This window comes from Candoia aspera, chromosome 1 (assembly GCF_035149785.1).
Source record: "Candoia aspera isolate rCanAsp1 chromosome 1, rCanAsp1.hap2, whole genome shotgun sequence".
Classification (NCBI taxonomy): domain Eukaryota; kingdom Metazoa; phylum Chordata; class Lepidosauria; order Squamata; family Boidae; genus Candoia; species Candoia aspera.
Window position 1 is genome coordinate 107,025,409 of NC_086153.1, and position 18,476 is coordinate 107,043,884.

The 18,476-nt window shown below is 40.2% G+C and overlaps 1 protein-coding gene across 1 annotated transcript in view; it reads left to right on the plus strand.

The window, feature by feature from the left end:
- The first annotated feature begins 9,170 nt into the window (after nt 1-9,170).
- PREP (prolyl endopeptidase) overlaps nt 9,171-18,476 on the plus strand; it is a 79,397-nt gene continuing 70,091 nt past the window's right edge. Inside the window, exons 1-3 of the mRNA XM_063311610.1 lie at nt 9,171-9,315; nt 13,349-13,423; nt 18,211-18,344. Of these exons, the coding sequence (XP_063167680.1) occupies nt 9,271-9,315; nt 13,349-13,423; nt 18,211-18,344 (254 nt within the window). The 5' untranslated portion in view covers nt 9,171-9,270. The remainder of the gene's footprint in view (nt 9,316-13,348; nt 13,424-18,210; nt 18,345-18,476) is intronic.

The window sequence follows — 18,476 nt, forward strand, 5'->3', positions numbered from 1 at the left end:
GTTTGTCTGTTCTATTTCTCCCCCTATCTGTTCCATCCCTTAATGCCCAACTTCTAGGGCAATTTTTTTACATAGATTGAAGAATTATAGTCTATATAGTGTAAATGTTTTCTATGGATAGGAGAGAAATTTGTTCAAGGACTCCTCCTGTAATTTTAAATCAATATGTAAACTGAAATGACGGTTGTCCTTCAAAACCTGTACTTCTCGGGATTTTTCACTGAACTTCCACAAACAAAAAAAATGCAATAAAAAACACATGGCTATATATTAGCAAATACACACACACAACATGCACAAAGATATTACATTAGGAGAAACCTGCTTGAAAAAAAAATGTTCCCCTTAGGCAAGGTGGCATACAAAAATGCTTACGTTAGAGGAAGAAAATCAAGTCAGTGTGAAGGGGTTTTTTTTTGTCAACTTTTAAAAGCAATTAAGCTGATGCAAAAAATGCGTATAAACAGAACAGATGGGAAAATGAAGAGCAGAGGAACCGTAACTGATGTTTTCCTCTCTATTTTACGATGTAGGCACGTGCAAAGCGGCTCGGCATTACTTGATGAGGTGCTTTGCGCTAAGGCGGCACAATGATGACATGATTTGCCTCATTGAAGCCTTCTCTGGCCTATTCCAGCTTCTGAGCAGATGCAGAAACCTCTTCCGGTTAATGTACATGCTGGAAGAAGCCTCAGAAGAAACACGAAATGTAGCAACTTAGGTTGCGGAGAATAGGTTGATTCCTCTAGTCTGGAAAAGGAAAGTCTTACTTCTTTACACTTTAAACTTTAAAACTATCATAGGTTGCATCTTACCATATTTGGTACTCTATTCTGTTATGACTGTGAGCACATTGCTGCATCCTGGCAAATGCCCAAATTTGCCACCTTTGGGAGCTAGGCTTGCCAATTACCTACTTCAGCATCCATTACAAGCATTATGTAACAGCACTTCTACCTGCTTGGCTGCTGCCACGCCGCCTAGGGGATACTTGGGTCACACAAATCAAGAGTTGTGCTTTTTCTAGCTTTCTCAGTCATCAAGGGCAAAGGCCTAAGAGGTAGGCGGCCAGATGCCCCTCAGGCTGCCTGCCTCATCTGACTTTTTAATTTATTTCAAAACTGAAACAGATACAAATGGGAAGCTGAGAGCTAAGGGCCAGCCCCTCACATCAACTTTATTTACTGGAAAGCTTCTAAGCCCACACACCTCTTAGTGACATTATTAGAAAATGAAAATAGTGGGTTGCTGCAGCCCAGTGCTTTATTAGTTTACTTGCCCAGAATAAGAGGTGGGTAAGCCAGAGTGGTACAGAGCATCCTGCTATGTGAAAGATAAGAGCAGGGAGTGGATTGTTTAGTCTTTCTTGTGGTCAATTGGAAGCCATTTTGTTTTAAGAGGGATGCTCCATGTGACCATCTTTTCTGAGTGCTTATGACAACCCTCAAAATTCCTACTGTGCCCTCTGTTCCAGAAAGAAGGCATGCCCCTGGTTTAAGAGCATCAATGATGAAATACATTTCTCTTCCAGCACTGCTGAGTTTGTGGAAGGTTCCCTTGGATAAGGCTCCCCTGAAGAAAAGGGTATTAATGTAAGGCAAGTGTCTCTTAAGCAAAAGCTAGATGTGGTGGAGAACTTCAACAGACCCAGTCTCAACAATGGACCAGTGAATAATATAGAACAAGCATCCAAAAAACGGGGGATAAGGGCATGGGAAATGGTTGGCTGTTATGTCTGCATGGTTACTGTGTGGCAGGAGATTTGCAGAATGGAGGGGGAAAGATAGATGAGGGCAATCAGTGTCAATTAGAATGTTTCCACTGTTTGCTAAAAGATAAGAAGTCTGTGGTCATAGTCAAATGCTCTTGATTTCAACAGATTTTTCTTTTTTTCTTAGCTTTTGTAAGGTTGTAATTCTTGATGGAAAAAAGTCACATTTCCTCTTGAGGGAATCTTTCAAGGCATGCAGGGATATGTAAAATGGGCTCCAGACTGAAGCAGCACGAAGAAATTTCAAGATCTAATTGCTTCTTCTTTTATCTCTGGATTTCTGCCAAGCCTTTACTCATGTGGATCTCACTGCTGCTAATATTAGGACTGTGCAAAGCAGTTGAAACTATTGTAACTTTTGTAAGGCTCGCACAGCTGCTTTGAGGGTTTCCAGGGTTTTCAAACGCCTTATCACTCATTTCCAGAGCTGCCAGCTTTCTAGCAGCTCAGCTCTGCACATAGTAAACATTATTAATGAGTTTGTTTTTTTAACTCTTTGCTCATGGCTACAGATATCAAGGGGCAGCAACTGGACATACACTTTTCTTGATGCCACTAAAAGTCTCACTTGCTGCATTTCTTTTCAGAGTAGTTGCCAATCACATGTCAATTCTGGTGGCTGAGATAGATATGTGTGATGCCTCATTAGGAAGCAATGAATGCTGGGACAAGAAAACTCAAACCACCAATCAAAATGGAGGAAGATTCTGTGGCTTCCATTTAGTGGCTCCTCCCACAGGGTGGCTGACTTAACTATCAGGTTCAATACCCAATACTAATTCAGTCACCATGCCAAGTTCCTCTGCTGATTGCTTTGTTAGAGCCTACTCAACCCACCTGGCCATGCGCTTCACTCAATTTAGCTTGTTATGTTTTATCGAGTGTGATTTATGGCTTAGCATAATATGTGACCCAGACTACTAGGGCTTATTCAACAATCTATGGTTAAAATAAAATGCATCTTGGCATTATGTGTAAATCCAGCCATATTTACCACAGCAGAACAAACCAGATAGCTTTATGAAAGCAGAAAAAAGAGCCTGTATGTGGGGAAAAAAATCCTGTATAATGAATTGCAAAGGATGTAAGAGAGAGTGCTAAAATTAAGGGAGAGGAAGATTGTCCATATGTTTTTTTTTTTCTGAAATGGAAAAACACCAGGGAGATGTTTATCAAGTGTAAAAGATAAAAATACTCTTGTTTACTTTGAAGCAAATCTCATGGCAATGGCCAGGGCCACTTTAAATTAAAATGAATTCATGATACATACTCTGACTACATATTCCTACTAGGACTACCAGATGTGGGCTGCACAAATATAGACAGCTTCTAGATGGCAACGAAGAAATAGAAACCATGTGTAAGTCTTTGCTGCAGTCTAGTGGTTGTCCAGATTTTGCAGCCCACATCTAATTTAAGCACACTTTTGGGGGGGGGGGGGCAAAGCTTTATCAGTTAAAATGAACAAAACAGGCCCTACAACGGTCATGTCACAGTAGTCCACAAAAATGTAAAACTATTAAAATTAAAACTGGCTAATGACACATATTGCAACCAGATTTGGGGGTAAAGATTACCACTTTTGAATAACTTCCATTTATATAGCACTTCTCAGTGCAATTCATTGTTATCAGTGATGTTAAGAATGAGTAATAACCAGAAAGGTTAGGCTGCAGTTGAAACCATGTTCATTCTTGTTTGTCCTACAGTACTTGTGTCTGCTACAATACCAGCCCAAAACTGCACACTTACACAAAATTTCCTATATAATGAAAGTTCTTTTCTTTATGTTGCTTATGTTTGACAAGATCCAGATTGTAATTTATCGTTAGTGACAAGTTCATCTGATATGATAAAATAACCATTACCCTGCTTAAGCCAAATTTTGTAAAATTTGCAAGAGACAAAACAGTAAAAATAAGGCTAATAAACCAAGGCAATCATCAAAATGTTCTGATATTGATCAAAACCCCACAATCCAGGATTTATACAAACAGTTAGGTCCTCTTGACTACTGAGAGACTGAATCACGACCAGAAGAGCAAACTTCATATGAACAGTTAATATTTACTGCCAAAATAAGGAAATGGAAAGAAGAATGGAGAAACAGTCAACATTTTTGGCAATTGCAGCTTTCTGTGGTGGGTTTTTTTTTTGCTCCATTTTGAGCAAAGGAGTCATGGGGAAAGAAGAGTTATTTAAAGCTTAATCCACCCATCCTCAGGTGATGTCAGATATATTGGACGGTCTGCACCTACAGTGCAATGTTAGGCCAAAGACCTGTTATATCAGAGAGCCAGCGAAATGTACGAGGAAGACCCAGATCAATCCCAGAACTCACTGGGTGACTTTGGGCCAATCTCAGGCCAACCTATCTTTACAAGATCGTCAGTGTGGCAATAAAATAAGGGAAGGGGCCCCATATATGCCATTTTGAGCTCTGAAAGGGAAAGCCAGGATATAAATGGACTATAAAAATAAATGTATTCATTGAGGAATAATAGGATTCAGTGAAAGTACTACGATACTGGTGGAAGAGAAAGTATTACATGGTTTTGATAGGTATACCAATAAACTATCCACTGGAATGTGTTGTTGTCAGAAGGTGTCTGTGGCTCTCCCTGGGACTCCCTGAATAGGTCTTCAACCTTCAGTCCAGGAAGTGTATGTTGTACTGCCCTTTCCCTTTTGAGTGTGGAGCTCATAACCCAGGGATTACGAAAAACAAAGAGACAGTTATATGCATAGTAGCTACAAAAAATATGCAATGTTGTGCCTTATTAAAAGTGTTCTGACAGTTTTAAACCCTAATAAAAATTAAATTACATTAGATAACTAAGACAATTCTGTATTATCCTAAGTTAGAATACAAAGTGAAAAAGCAGATGGGAAAGCCCCATTTAATGAAAATGCTTTGATTGCCTTTGGTGAAATGCAACAAGAATGTGATTTTGCTGCCACCTGTTGATACATTTCAGAAGCACAAGTACAATAGTTTAATAAAGCAGCATAAACTGAAGAAATGAGAAAATGGTTAAAAGAACATTTCCACTTGGTGCCATATTAAAAAAAAATCAGATCAGTTCAGATGAAAGAAATGGATAAATGTTGCCTTCACACATCATGCTAAGCCATGGTTTCTTTTATCTTGGCTGAATTAACTGTGTTGGCTGAGATCATGCATAAGTCATAAGCTAATGTTTACCATCACAATTCTGGGGTTTACACAAGATGCTAAGCTACAAACCAGAAAATATTATGGATTGCCACTTTGGATGACCATGCTAAAATGACAGCTATTTTTTAGAGCTACTGTAATGAAACATGTAACATTAATTCCACGATTACATTTTTACAAGATACAAACATTTTCCTCCTTTCCCATCTTCCTGTGTTTCCCATATACATTTAATTTAAAAAGTTACAAGAAGCATGATGGTAGAATTATTGATTAGGGCTGTGTATTATGTCCCCACTTTGAAGGGGGAAAGGTGCAAATCATGCTTGTTGGCAGCTCCTTAGATCCAACCCAACTTTTCCTTCCTAGTATCTTGTAGCAGCAACTGTGTAAGCTCAGGAAAAGATGCAACTTTTTAAAGAAGTTGCTGAGAATCCTTACATGAGCACATCTGTATGCTCCAAATCACCCTTTCCCTTCAAAGCTGGATTGCTGCACAACCCTATTGATGCAAAACATCTGTGTAGGTTTTTTTAAAAAACAGAGTCTGATATGGGAGCTAGTATTCACACAGTTAGAACAAAACAGCCTAATACTAGATCTGGCTATTAGTAAAATGAGGAACAGAGGAAAAGTGAGAGTTACTTCTAAACGTTTAAATAGAGTAGGCAAGGAAAAGGGGCGCAAGAACTTGAACACTGAATGTAGCATAAATATAAGTTGTATATGATACCCAGGAGCAGCAGCTAGAATTCTTTTGCAATGGCTTCTTAGCTTTTTTACAGTAATGGAAGTTTTTGTGTTCTAGTGTGCCTGTTTAATCCAGTTTGCTAAGGAAAAGCCTGATAGGTTGAGAAAAGCAATAATAAAGGATCAGCCTAAGGCTGAAGCTGACCATGCACTATCTAATCCAGAGCCGGTCCTACCATTAGGCACGGTGAGGCAATCAACTTAGGCACCTAGCGTGTAACTCTCCATTGAGGCAGAAGATAGTGGCCCATGACCAATGTTGAAATTAGATTCAAGTGCCAACTCGGGTTGGCTTTTGTGGGTGGGATTCCAAGAATGGACAATCTTATCAATCTTCATCTGAAGCAGCAAATATCTTAGGCTGGCCCTGGTCCAATTGAAATAACTAAACTGTGGTTAAAAAGATAAAAGTGTCTGTTTCCTTTCCCCTCCTTCCAACTGTGGAATTGCTACAATCTTTTGCTGGCTACTGAAAAGGAAGTAAATTACAATTTGCTTAATTTGACCCAGGGTTCAATAATGTCTCCCAGGAAACTGTTGTCATTATAATTACTTTTATTATCAACACCAGCAGTACAATACTATTGTTTTTGTGCCATGAAGAAATCCAGTATGGGTATCATTCCACATGCTGTTCACATCTCCATTTAACTCTGATGAATTTCAGTCTACTATATACCTAGGAAAGGTTTAAAAAATCTATAACTGAAGGAAACAAAACCCCTTCTTCCATTTGTTACAGCAATACAGACCTTTTCTTTGTGCATATGCAAACGGTTTTCCATTTACCATTACCCCTCTACCCACCCAATCCGCTTCCCTACCAAACAATGCCATCTCAGTATTGTTGTATTTATTGCCAGCCTTATTTAAAAAGAAAAAATAAGTTACAGGCCTAAATGAAAATGGATTCTCACATGCAGGCACACAAGGTTAGCTCTATCCACTGGCTGTTATGAAAAACTAAAAAGTCTTCTGTAGCATAAATGAATGTAAGTTTATTTGTGGCATGAGCTCTCTTGGGCATTATCAGATGAATGAATTGGTGTAAGAAAAATAAATTACAAAAAGCAGTTGTTGTTTGACTCAGTTACACTCAGAATTCGACAAAGAGAAATTTCCTATCACTTTGCCCAAATAAAGCAGGGATAGGTAATCTGGTGATCTCCAGATGTTTTGGATTTCACTTCCATATTTTCGACTGCCATGCTATGGCTCATACGAGTTGAAGTCGAAAAAAATCTTGATGGCACCACATTGTTTTCCCCTGTTGTAAAGCTTTGGAGGTTTAATTAATTTATTAATAGGGCTTATAGGCTGCTCCAGTCCTTGTGGACACTGCACACTATACAGTATGTATGTATGTATGTGCATCCCTCTCTCTCTCTCTCTCTCTCTCTCTCCCTCCCTCCCTCTCTCCAAAATACTCCAGGCATCACTCAGGTCTTCTATAAAGAGAATTCATGAATGTGAGGGCCAATCTATTCTTGGGGGGGGGGCGCAACTGAAAAGGCCACACTCCATGGACCCTACAGATCCTTAAGAGAAAGGACACAGCAAGTCTTCCCTTCTGATCTCAACTGACAAACAAAATTCACTGGGAGTCCTGAAGATGCCCACCTCCTAAGCCATGAAAGGCTTTAAAGATGACAACTAGTATCTTGAATTGCACTGGAAATCAGCTGGTAACAACTACAGCTCTTGTAGGTACTCATATAGTACAGTGTACTATATCCTTACATGAGCACATCTGTATGCTCCAAATCACCTTTTCCCTTCAAAGCTGGACTGCTGCACAACCCTATTGATGCAAAACATCTGTGTAGGGTTTTTTAAAAAACAGAGTGTGATATGGGAGCTAGTATTCACACAGTTAAAACAAAACAGCCTAATACTAGATCTGGCTATTAGTAAAATGAGGAACAGAGGAAAAGTGAGAGTTACTTCTAAACTTTTAAATAGAGTCGGCAAGAAAAAGGGGCGCAGGTACTATATGGGTGAACCGACTGGCACCCATACCTGCCCAAACCACAGCATTCGGGGCTAGCTGATATTGCTGAATGGTCTTCATGGGCAAATTACTTCATGGTAGTAGTCCAACAAGAGATGACCAAGGTGTGAATGATGCTGAGCAGGGCCTCCCAACTCCATGAAAGGTTGTCACTGATACAAGATGGAGCTGGGCAGAGGACCTCCTTAGTCATACCTGCACCAGCTCAACAAGCAGGACCTGAAACTCTAGAACAGTGTTTCTCAACCTTGGCAACTTTAAGATGTGTGGACTTCAACTCCCAGAATTCCTCAGCCAGCCTGGAGAGGGAATTCTGGGAGTTGAAGTCCACACATCTTAAGGACCCCTAGCTTATGAACTGATTCTGCCTGAGAAAGCAGGCTCTATCCAGAATTAAAGATAGAATATCTTTATTTGATGTTAAGTGGGAGGGAGAAAGTGGTGAATCTTGTGACACCCCACAGTGGAGGATTCCTAATCTTTTCTCCTCTCTCTGTCTGGAATCACCCATTCATGAAGCAGGAAAACCCCTGAAGTGGGAATCTACCAATAACTGATCTCTGTTGGTCACACCCCAACACAGTGGACTTTACACACCACACAGTAGCTGAATGTTAGACTGAAAAGGAACATTTGGTTATTTTCCCCTATGCAAAGTAGGGTCATACTGTTTAAACAACCCCCGGAATTATTTAGAATGCACCCCCAAAAAGGGTGCAGTCTGCCCACAATAAAAATTTAACTATTAAAAACAAAACAGCTGTTAATAGCTTTTAATTAATTTTAAAGCCATAAAATCAATACACACCACTGTATATCGTATTATATACTGTGCTGTGCTGTATAGTTAATCAATACATAATAAAAATGATACTTGTGCAATTATAAAATCCTGAACCAGGCCTCTGCCCTGTTTAAGAAAAAAATATTGGGGTTAACACAGCATTCACGTGTAGGCAGAGGTCTACTGCAAGTGTGGAAAGAGGCCGAACTTCAAAGTTCATGATAGTTTATTTTGCTAACCCAATTATCTGGCTTCACCAGTCACACCAAAGCTTAAACTACAGTGGCTGGGTTTGTGCAACACGCTTAGCTAACCTGTGGCAAGCTATTGGGGGATCAGGTGTGGTGCGAACCCAGCTTTGACGCAACCACGTGGACGGCGAAGCTTAGGCCGGTGCAACCGGCCCAGTCAGCTTCCTTCGCCTTTGGGTCGCTGGCGGGGCTCTCATTCGCCCTTGGCTGGGCATATCCTTCCCCGGCCGAGGCGGAGAGAGAGCTAAGCTTCGCTGGTGGGTTGCTGTAGGGGGAGCCATGCGGCGGCTTGAGCCTCCTCGCCTCGCTTCTCTTGCCTTTTGCCGGAGGTGGAACTCCTCGTTGGGGATGGGAGGGTCTAGCGGCGGGGAAGCGCTTGCACGCCCGTCTCCGGCTGAAGAGGCACGGCGCTTTCCTCTGCCCTGCGCTGCCTGGGTCCACCTCTTCCTTCTTCCCGCCCCTTTGCTATCCGCACCGCCGAGGCGCCCGGTGTCTTTTCCTTCCTTCCTTCCTTCCCTCACCGGCATGCAGGTTTTCCAGTACCCCGAGGTGTTTCGCGACGAGACCTCCGTGAGTACGGGCATCTCTCCCCTGAACCCGCCCCGCCGCTCCCCTTCTTTTGCCCCGCTCTCGCCCATCCGAGCCTCTCTCCCGCTCCCGGCTTCTTGTTCTTAGTGCCTTTGCGCGGCTTCCTCTCTATAGAAATGTACATTCCCGGGGAGGGGTTGTCTATTGTGGTTCAAAACCGCCCCCTCCCGCATCTAGATACTTGAGAACTATTACGTGTGTATAGCATTTGATCAGGCACCTAGACCAGTTGTGCAATCCTCTGAGTGTTTCGAAAACCCTGGGTTTTGTGGGAGATCCAGCTATTTGGGTCCTTATATTCGCTGGCAACACTGATTACTGAAAGCAGAGAAATTCCTGTGTGCTCTTTGATTTGGTTGATGGTTTATATTTCTGGAAACTTGGGGGCTGCTTATGTCCGGGGGGGGGGGCGGTTCTGTGCCTGACCTTGGAAGTTTAGCCTTGGCACATTTTCATAGTACCCAAGCCTAAAGTTAAAGCAAAACCTGTTGTTCAAGTACAGAAACATTTGTGCCAAATCAGGTTGCTGCTTCTGTAACCTGGGCTTGTTAATAGCAAGTGGGTTGATTTCCTTGAGGCTGTTCTTCAGGTACTTTTTCTGCAACACATTAGTTCTCTACATCATGACATATGATTGATTGAAGTGAGTGTGAAAAAGGATGATACTGCTTCCCAGCAGGGAGATGGATCTATACTATCTTTCCTTCCTTCCCCACGACAGATGTATTCAAGGTTGATCCCTATGGGCACCTCTGTGTAAGTTTCATGTGTACATTCTTAACTGGAAGCTGAAAAATTAAACTTGACAGTGGGGAAAAATGGGCAACCTTTTGCACCTTAGCAGCTTTGCTGCTGTGCTGTCTATATACCTGAGCAGATCCCTAACATCCACAATGTGTCAAAAGAAATTCTGCATGAGTACCCCAGCCATTAAAGAATCTCTGTTCTGATTGAAGAGATTGAAATGTCTTTGGAGTCTCCTCTTTCTGGTGTATCGTAAAACTGTAATTTTTTCCTGCTTTTTATATGATCTTACACTAAAGTAAATCTATTCATTTTTAAAAAAATCAGTCTTATATCTTCATTTTATTAAGTAATGATTGGCAAAACTTCAGCTGTTGATTTTAGTTAACCCTTTCATTCATTCATCCTATGTGACAGCACAGACTTGAGATTCATACAATATCACAACTAGGCCTTCCTTTAGCATTTACAAATAATTTGAATTAGCTGTTCATACTCCAATGATTTCAGAGATATGTGGGTCTGACACCATAAGGAAAGTCACTGTTTTCTTGAATGTATTCTCATCAGGACCAACCCCTCCCAATTTATCTGATTTGCTTTCCTGGTCTTCTGGAAGAAAGTTCTGACCTGTTTACATGTTAAACAGCTTCTTTGGTACCAATGGCATTTTTGAAGAGGGGAATGATTGTGCTAAATTTGGGATGGGATGACAAATTAAGCCCAAGGTATGATAGGTGCAGAAGCCTGTCTGTTTGAACCAGGACTTAGTCTGGCAGCTTTTGAAGTCACAGTTTTCTTCTCCTGTAAATAAAGTAATAATAGTCAGAAGAAGGTAGCTGAATGAATTCAGAATGCTTCTCCCTCAGCGGTCAATTTCTGTAACTCAGGCCCGCACAGCTTGTAGAGGGAAAAGGGCCATATTGACAAATTGAAAATCACAATGGGGCGCAAAGGAATACCTGCCATGCTGATCAGCTGTTCAGCATCTGGCAGGATGGTGGCAGCGATGGAGCTGGCGGTGTTGGTGAGGCCTGGAGGTGCTTGGCAGACTGTCTTTTGGGGAGCCAGTGATGGTGAATATATTACTAAATGCCAGTGGGCCACACAAGGCTGCTTGGCAGGCCACATGAGGCCTGCAGGCCACATGTTGTGCAGGCCTGCTGTAACTAATACAGAACCCTCTAGGCATTCCTTAGAAATTATGTAACCTGATGTACCTTACTGAGTTTTATTATGTATCATAATTTTTTTTAATCTGTTCAGTTGTGTCTGATTCTCAGAGACTGCCTGGACAAGTCCCTGCAGTTTTCTTGGCAAGGTTTTTTCAGAAGTGGTTTGCCATTGCCTCCTTCCTAGGGCCGAGAGAGAGGGACTGGCCCAAGGTCGCCCAGCTGGTTTCATGCCCAAGGCAGGACTAGAACTTGTGGTCTCCCAGTTTCTAGCCTGATGCCTTAACCACTACACCAAACTGGCTGTCATGTATAATAATAAATATAAATAAATAATATATTTATAAATAAAAATAGGTTATGGACCACAGTAAAGATTTTCTTCTTTTTCTCCTTAGGAATTAATAGGGATCATAGGTTCTCAAGGTGAGAGAAGAAACCTTGATTGCCTTTCTTTGTTGTTTAGTGATTAACCCCACAAATCAATTAATAAACGATACCAGATCCCTGGCAGTGCCTTTCTTCCTAAGTGGCTGTGTGTGAGTGCGTGTCTGTGTATAGTTACACTGTATGTCTACAATCCAGTGCTGACTAATGTAAATGTGTTTTCCATTGAAATAGATAGGCTTTCTTTCTGAATAAAATTGCTCTGAATTGAGTAGGAAGACTGCAGTCTTGTGTACCCCTTGCCAGGAGATGAGCAGGTTATCTTTAATAAAGAAATAATAGGCCGAGAAAGCATAACAATCTGAAGCATGATTTAGCGGAGAATAGGTTCTACTGATGTCATGGAACTGAATTCCAAGTCTTTGTATTTAGATTTATTCTCTGGTCAAACAACTACCTTTACTGAAAAATAAAGAGGCCTGAATTCTTTTTTTTAAATATTTTTTATTATTAAATGTTCAAGATATAATCTATTGCTGAATATGTGCTAACCTGTTTTTCTTCTGTTAGGATTACTATGGAGGATGGCAGATTCAGATTTCAGATTTCGGAAGGAGGACTTTGATGAGTTATGCTGCTCATACCTCCAGAATACAAGTGACTTACATAGTCTGTCAGTGAATGCAAGCCAGCTAGCCTGCCATCCATCCATCTAACCATCTACCATATTAAACTGGATTTTAGAGTATCTACTTGTTGAATGCATATACTGTACCTTAATTTAAAAAAAAAGGAGTATGAATGGGAAACACATGCATTTCTTCTCCATTTCTTTAAAAAACTAAAACTTTGTGACACTCCAGACTGATACATAACAAAATATATTGTTACAGTAGAAATGTTTTATTATGAAGATTGGGATGAGAAATTATTTCTGCTAAAATAAATTATATCTGCTATATAACGAGTAACAGACTCTGCAGATACCTTCTCATAACGAAGTTGCAGCTTTTATTAAAAAGTCTTTCTTGAAGTAGACAGAACAAGTTATATAAAAGGAATTCCTGTTGCAATTTATGCAACATGTTATTAGAACATTATTAGCTTTTCGGTTTCCATGTGTGTAAACTTACATTGATCCTATGAAAAATTAGTTATGTTCCTGGCCAAAAATATCAGTAGGTTTAAGTACCTTAAAATATAGGATCAAGCAATTAGAGTAATATGCATGTCAGCAAATCCCACAATCAACATATCATATGGAGAGCATAGTGGCTGTTAGGCATATGGAGAAAGAAGTCCCTGCATGCAGCCATGCTGAGTATTACAATTGCAGAAGTCATATCTTTGGTAACAGAATCAAAGTGATCTATATTTTTGGAAGATTTTAGTCCACTATCCATCGTTTTTATCTGTTCTTCTTGTCACTGTGCTGTTGAGTCAAATGGCATTATATCCACAGGCTTCTGTGAAAGGATCACAAATGGCTACATTAGATCCTCAGCATTGGAGCTCAACTTATAATTAATTGATTAATTAATTCTTTGGAAGGCATTATTGCTCTATGATCAGACAGGTGGATAAAATTATTTACCTTCTCCACCTGCATTACCTGCTTTCCAGAAAAATAATTTTTTAAAACCCCATATAACTAATTCTAATATTAGAGAACTGTAGAGCATTTTTTTATGCATCTCTGTTTTTTTTTAAAGGTAGATGAGTATCATGGCTGCAAGATATGTGACCCTTATAACTGGCTTGAAGATCCCGACAGTGAACAAACAAAGGTAAACACGTACAATAACTTTGGCCATCTGAAGCAGTTGTATTTATGTAAACCAGACCAATGTGCATTTTGTATATAGAAAGCCATTTAAAACAGTGTAGACTTTTAGACAAATGCCTGCGTTTCATGAAAAAGGTCCGAGGTTCAATCCCTGCCATTTCTAGCCAGGGCTGAGAGAAAAGTTCTGAAATCCACTGCAAATCAGCATACACAGTTCTGAATGTAAATGGACCAATAGTTTAATCCGTTTGATTTCAGGTGGAAAGACTAGAAAGAATAATTGAAGGACTACTGCTAGTCAAATGATAATACTTGGTTAGCATAACTATTGGACTAAGCGATTCTGTACTTTAATGAAAGAGTTGCACAGCAATTACTATATTGTCTTGGGCTTATGGAGTAAGAGAAGCAGTAGTATAGTCAAATACATTAGGCCCAAAACCTCCCAATTTATTGTGTGAAAGATTTGGCTTGTCAGGAATTGAAGGTGCACACCACTGGAGGCTGATAAGGAAATGGCGAGGACAAACTAATAACGTAGTGTTTGAGATCTTCGTACAAAACCCAACCAATATGATCAGTGGAAAGTTGGTAGAAATAGAATCCAATATATCTGGAAGTCACTAAATTGCCTGGCATATTGGGGTATTTTAGATCTATGAATGTATGAAGGTAAGTAATGAGACAGAGGTTCCTTATATACGTTCGTTGAACAGAGCAAGCATAGAGAAAACTCATGTTTAAGAGAGCCTGGGAAGCAAAAGGAAGAAGGTTGAGTCACTTCCAGAAGTGTCAAGTTTGGGTTACCTCTTCTAGGTTTCCTTTGTTGAGATAGTCAGTATTAAGAACTGCCTTTCTTCCCACTTAACTCTGCATTTGGAGTGGTCTGTCTTTTTAGCACTGAAAACAGCATATAGTTGTCTAAACTGAGTTTTAGACTTGAATCCCTTCTGTACCACTGCTTCTTCAGCTTTACCATTACCATTATTAAGATTACCATGTAAGTCCCTGCATTGTCTGCATTCTTATTGTTGAATTTCTCCTCATCTTTTATTCCATGTAACAGAGGTGGGAAAAGTCTTGCCTTATAACAGATTAAAATGTATTATTGCAAAATCATTTGTAAGCCAAACAAATAGTTAATAAAAACGTACCCAGGTGGTCAAAGCAAACTAGTTAAATTATATGGACATCAAACAGCCCCATCGGTCAGCAAGGACTTAAGCAAGAAAAAAACTTATCTTCTGGAAGTTTCTGTTTTCTCTAGTGAAGAATTACACTTTATGCTGAGGAATATGTATGTGTAATGAATTCATCTTGGCAAGCAACAGTAACTTTTAACTAAGTATGTGGATCAATTTGCCTTTATTTTACAATATGCACAGTATGTGTAGATACTATTTGTACAGATAGCTGATCTGTAAATGGAATGAACTACATTTTCAATTAGCCTATCCCTGGTTAAGAAACTGAGCTTTAGACTTGAATCCCTTCTTCCTACCTTCTTCCTATCCTCTGGAATGAGCTCCCTTTCCTTACAGAGTTAACTAGTTACTAATATTTTGTTTACACCAGCATAAACTAGGGTTTAGAGTTGAAGAGGGTTTGCAGACCTTTACAAAAAAAGCCAATAGCATTAACCGTGCTTAGTGCTGATGCGTAATACTGGGCAATTATTATGGTAGAAATTCACACAAGAGCAGGAAGGGAGGAGTCTTTATGTCACATCAAAGTTCTTAAGAGCTTGGCACCATTGTATCTGCGCTAGACTCAAGTATCTTGATGAATTTGAAAGATAAATGAAATGTGAAGTGAGGGCAGAAGGGTTATAATTGGCTTGGGTTAAAAACCTATTACAAAGAAAGTGCTTGTGGTGTTTAATGTGCTTAAAATGAACCCTGACGCAGGTAACTGCTTCCCCTAGAGGGAGGAGACATTTTGCTTTTCACTAGTTCTGTTGAGTAATATGTGGAACATCTTGCTGTTGTCCAAGGAATTTGACGTTGGCTTGCAGAAACCACCAGTGTCTTTCATTGGAGCCAGTATAATGCTTCCTTCTCCTTTATTCTCTGTTTCTCTTCCACTGGCTAAATTTGCAACTTCACTGACACAATGTGTCAGCTGTAATACAGGTAGTCCTCGTTTAGTGATTGTCTTGTTTTACAACTATTCATAGTTACGACGGTAATGAAAAAGTAACTTTGCAACCAGTCCTCACATTTACGCCCTTCACAGGTCTGTAAAGCAGAGGGAAGCTGAAGTAAGGTAGTAGGTACAGTTGCCGTTTCACTTAGTGACTGCTTCACTTAATGATGAAGTTGCTGGTCCCAGTTGCGGTCACTAAACGAGGACTGCCTGTGTATGAACTAAGCACATAACATGAAACATGTAGTTGCACAGGGGTGGTAAACATTGGGTTATTTTTCGGTCATACTTCACATTTTCCTTCATGTCAAAATTTTCTGCTTGTATTTTCTCATTTGGCATCCTTGTAGACCCGTTCCTCCCTTCTGAGCAGTAGGGACTATTGCCGAATATCCAAGATGGTCTGCTGTTGGAAGACAGACTTTCTGGTTTTGGTTCCTTTTCCCTTCCTTTCTGGTATTTGTTCAAATACGAAAGAAAGGAGGGAAGATTTCAATTTTACGCTTGCCCCTTCTTCCCCAGCCGGCTGCTTTCCATAAAAGAAACAGCAAGCAGTGTTTCTTCTCCCATATACATGTTTAATGCTTTGTCTAGTTTAGCCTTTAAGGCTGCATCCAGCATACAATCATTTGTTGCTAGGCCCCTTTAAAGTCAGTGAGTCTTCTCAGTAAATATTCATAGGACTCTGCTGGAAACTCCATTGGATGCAGCAACACTTGCTTTGAAATGAATTAGGCTGTCCAAAAATTAATACATAGTTTTGCTATCATCATCTTCCCCTTCTTTTTTCTGTAAAGAACTGCTGGGTGAGATAGTGCATGAAGCTCTATGTTTGTGTACCTTTTCAAAAAATCAGTCATTAATTTTGGCATTAAAAATGCTCTTTGCAATTAAACTTGACTAAGTGTGTTCCTGTCTCCTGACACAAATATGCTTAACAGTAAAGTAAGTTGTAACTGTTGAGGTTCAATGAAAAAGGGTATAATAAAGCTATTTGGACTCATATCTGTATTATGTCCTGTTCCAGGCTAGACATATACACAGAGAGAAGTTTTACTTAAGATTAAGCAAATGCAGGTAGCGGCAGGCAGGGGATGTGTACAAGTATGCATATGATACAGAAAAAGCCCCAAATCCTGGAAAGTTTGCCTGAAACACTTTTCAAGTGGCCAGCATCCAACACAATTGGTGGAAATGTAATCAGGGCATTGTCCTGAGGTCTACGTATCATGGGTGGGTTGGCAGCTGAACCATAGTCAGAAATGCAGAGTTTCAGGATACCAGAGGATCATGGTTTCAAGTGTATGAAGTCCAGGTTGGTGAGGCTTGTGGTGGCTCTTGTGTACAGGTAGTTCTCACTTAATGACAGTAATTGGGACTGGAATTTCCATCACTAAGCAACACAGTCATAAAGCGTGACATCATGTGACTGTGCTGCTTAGCAATGGGAATTCCAGCACTTCTGATTGCCGACATTAAGTGAATCATTGTGGGTCATTAAGCAAGGACATCACATGGTCATGATTTGTGACCTCCTGCCGGCTTCCCCATTGACTTTGCTTGTTGGAAGCCAGCAAAGAAGGTCATAAATGGTGATCACGTGACTACAGGATGCTGCAACGTTGAAATTGTGAGTTGGGTGCCAAGTGCCTGGATTGCGATCACACGACCTTGGGAAAACTGCGACCGATGTAAGTATGAGGACTGGTCGCAACTACCACTCGTTCAGCACCATCCTAAGTTCGAAAGGTCGCTGAATGAGTGATTGTTAAGCGAGGACCACCTAGAGTTGACACGAGTGAAGGCAGTGAAGACTAGGAATGCCCTTGCCAAGTGAGGGGATGCATGGAGCATTGTTGTTCTGCTCTCTGCAGCACCTGGCGCACACACACACCTGGGTGGACACTCAGCTCCTGTTCCTCATCCTCTGATCGCAGGTGCAGCTGTTCCTGATGACTGCCAACCATATCAGACTCAGGTGCTAAGTTCGTGTGGCACTGCCAAAGCAGGCTCCTCGGTTTCAGAATCCTCTGAGTCAGGGCCGGCTGCAATATATTAAGTTAATAATACCACTTAATGCTAGTTTGCTCATTCTGGGTGTGTTGAACAAGTGGTAAAAATATGGTCTGTTTCAATAGATATGCTTGGAGTCCTTTCATCGAGTCCCTTGGTGTTTAAGAAAGTTATTTGATGTAGCACTTGAAAAAGAGACAGAAAACGTAGAGTTGTCAGTGAAAAATTACAGGCTATTTTTTGCAAGGATCAATTCATCTTACAGCAAAAATCCATGCCAATTTATTTTTATGCTGAAAACTTGATAATGAGAAAACTGGATAGGTTGTTACTGTGTCCTGAAAACTAGGTAACCAATTTAGTTTGGATATTTTTAAAAATATTTTTATTACAATTTTACAATACAATACAACTTAGTTTGGCTATTATTATGCTTTATGCTTAGTAGAGAATCTTTGTTTTTTAATAATGTAAAGTACAGCCTTCCTCAAATAATGGATATGTTGCATTCAGTTGTAGTTTTGAGGTAAAATTATGAAATTACACACAATCAGCACATAACTTTTCTTCACTATTCAGATCAACACATATGCTTGTCTAATTGGGTATATTGTCTTACTTTTCCCTTAGGCATTTGTAGAAGCCCAAAATAAAATAACGGTGCCCTTCCTTGAGCAATGCTGTGTCCGAGGGCTATTTAAAGAGCGAATGACTGAACTATATGACTATCCCAAGTATAGTTGCCATTTCAAGAAAGGGAAAAGGTATGTCAAGACTTTGTGTGCATATTGCAGCAACCAATTGGCTCATAGTCAGAATCATTTCCGTAAGGCTGAGGATTGTGAATTACTTACAGTACCATGTGTTCATTGAGTTTCAACACAGTAATAGATTTG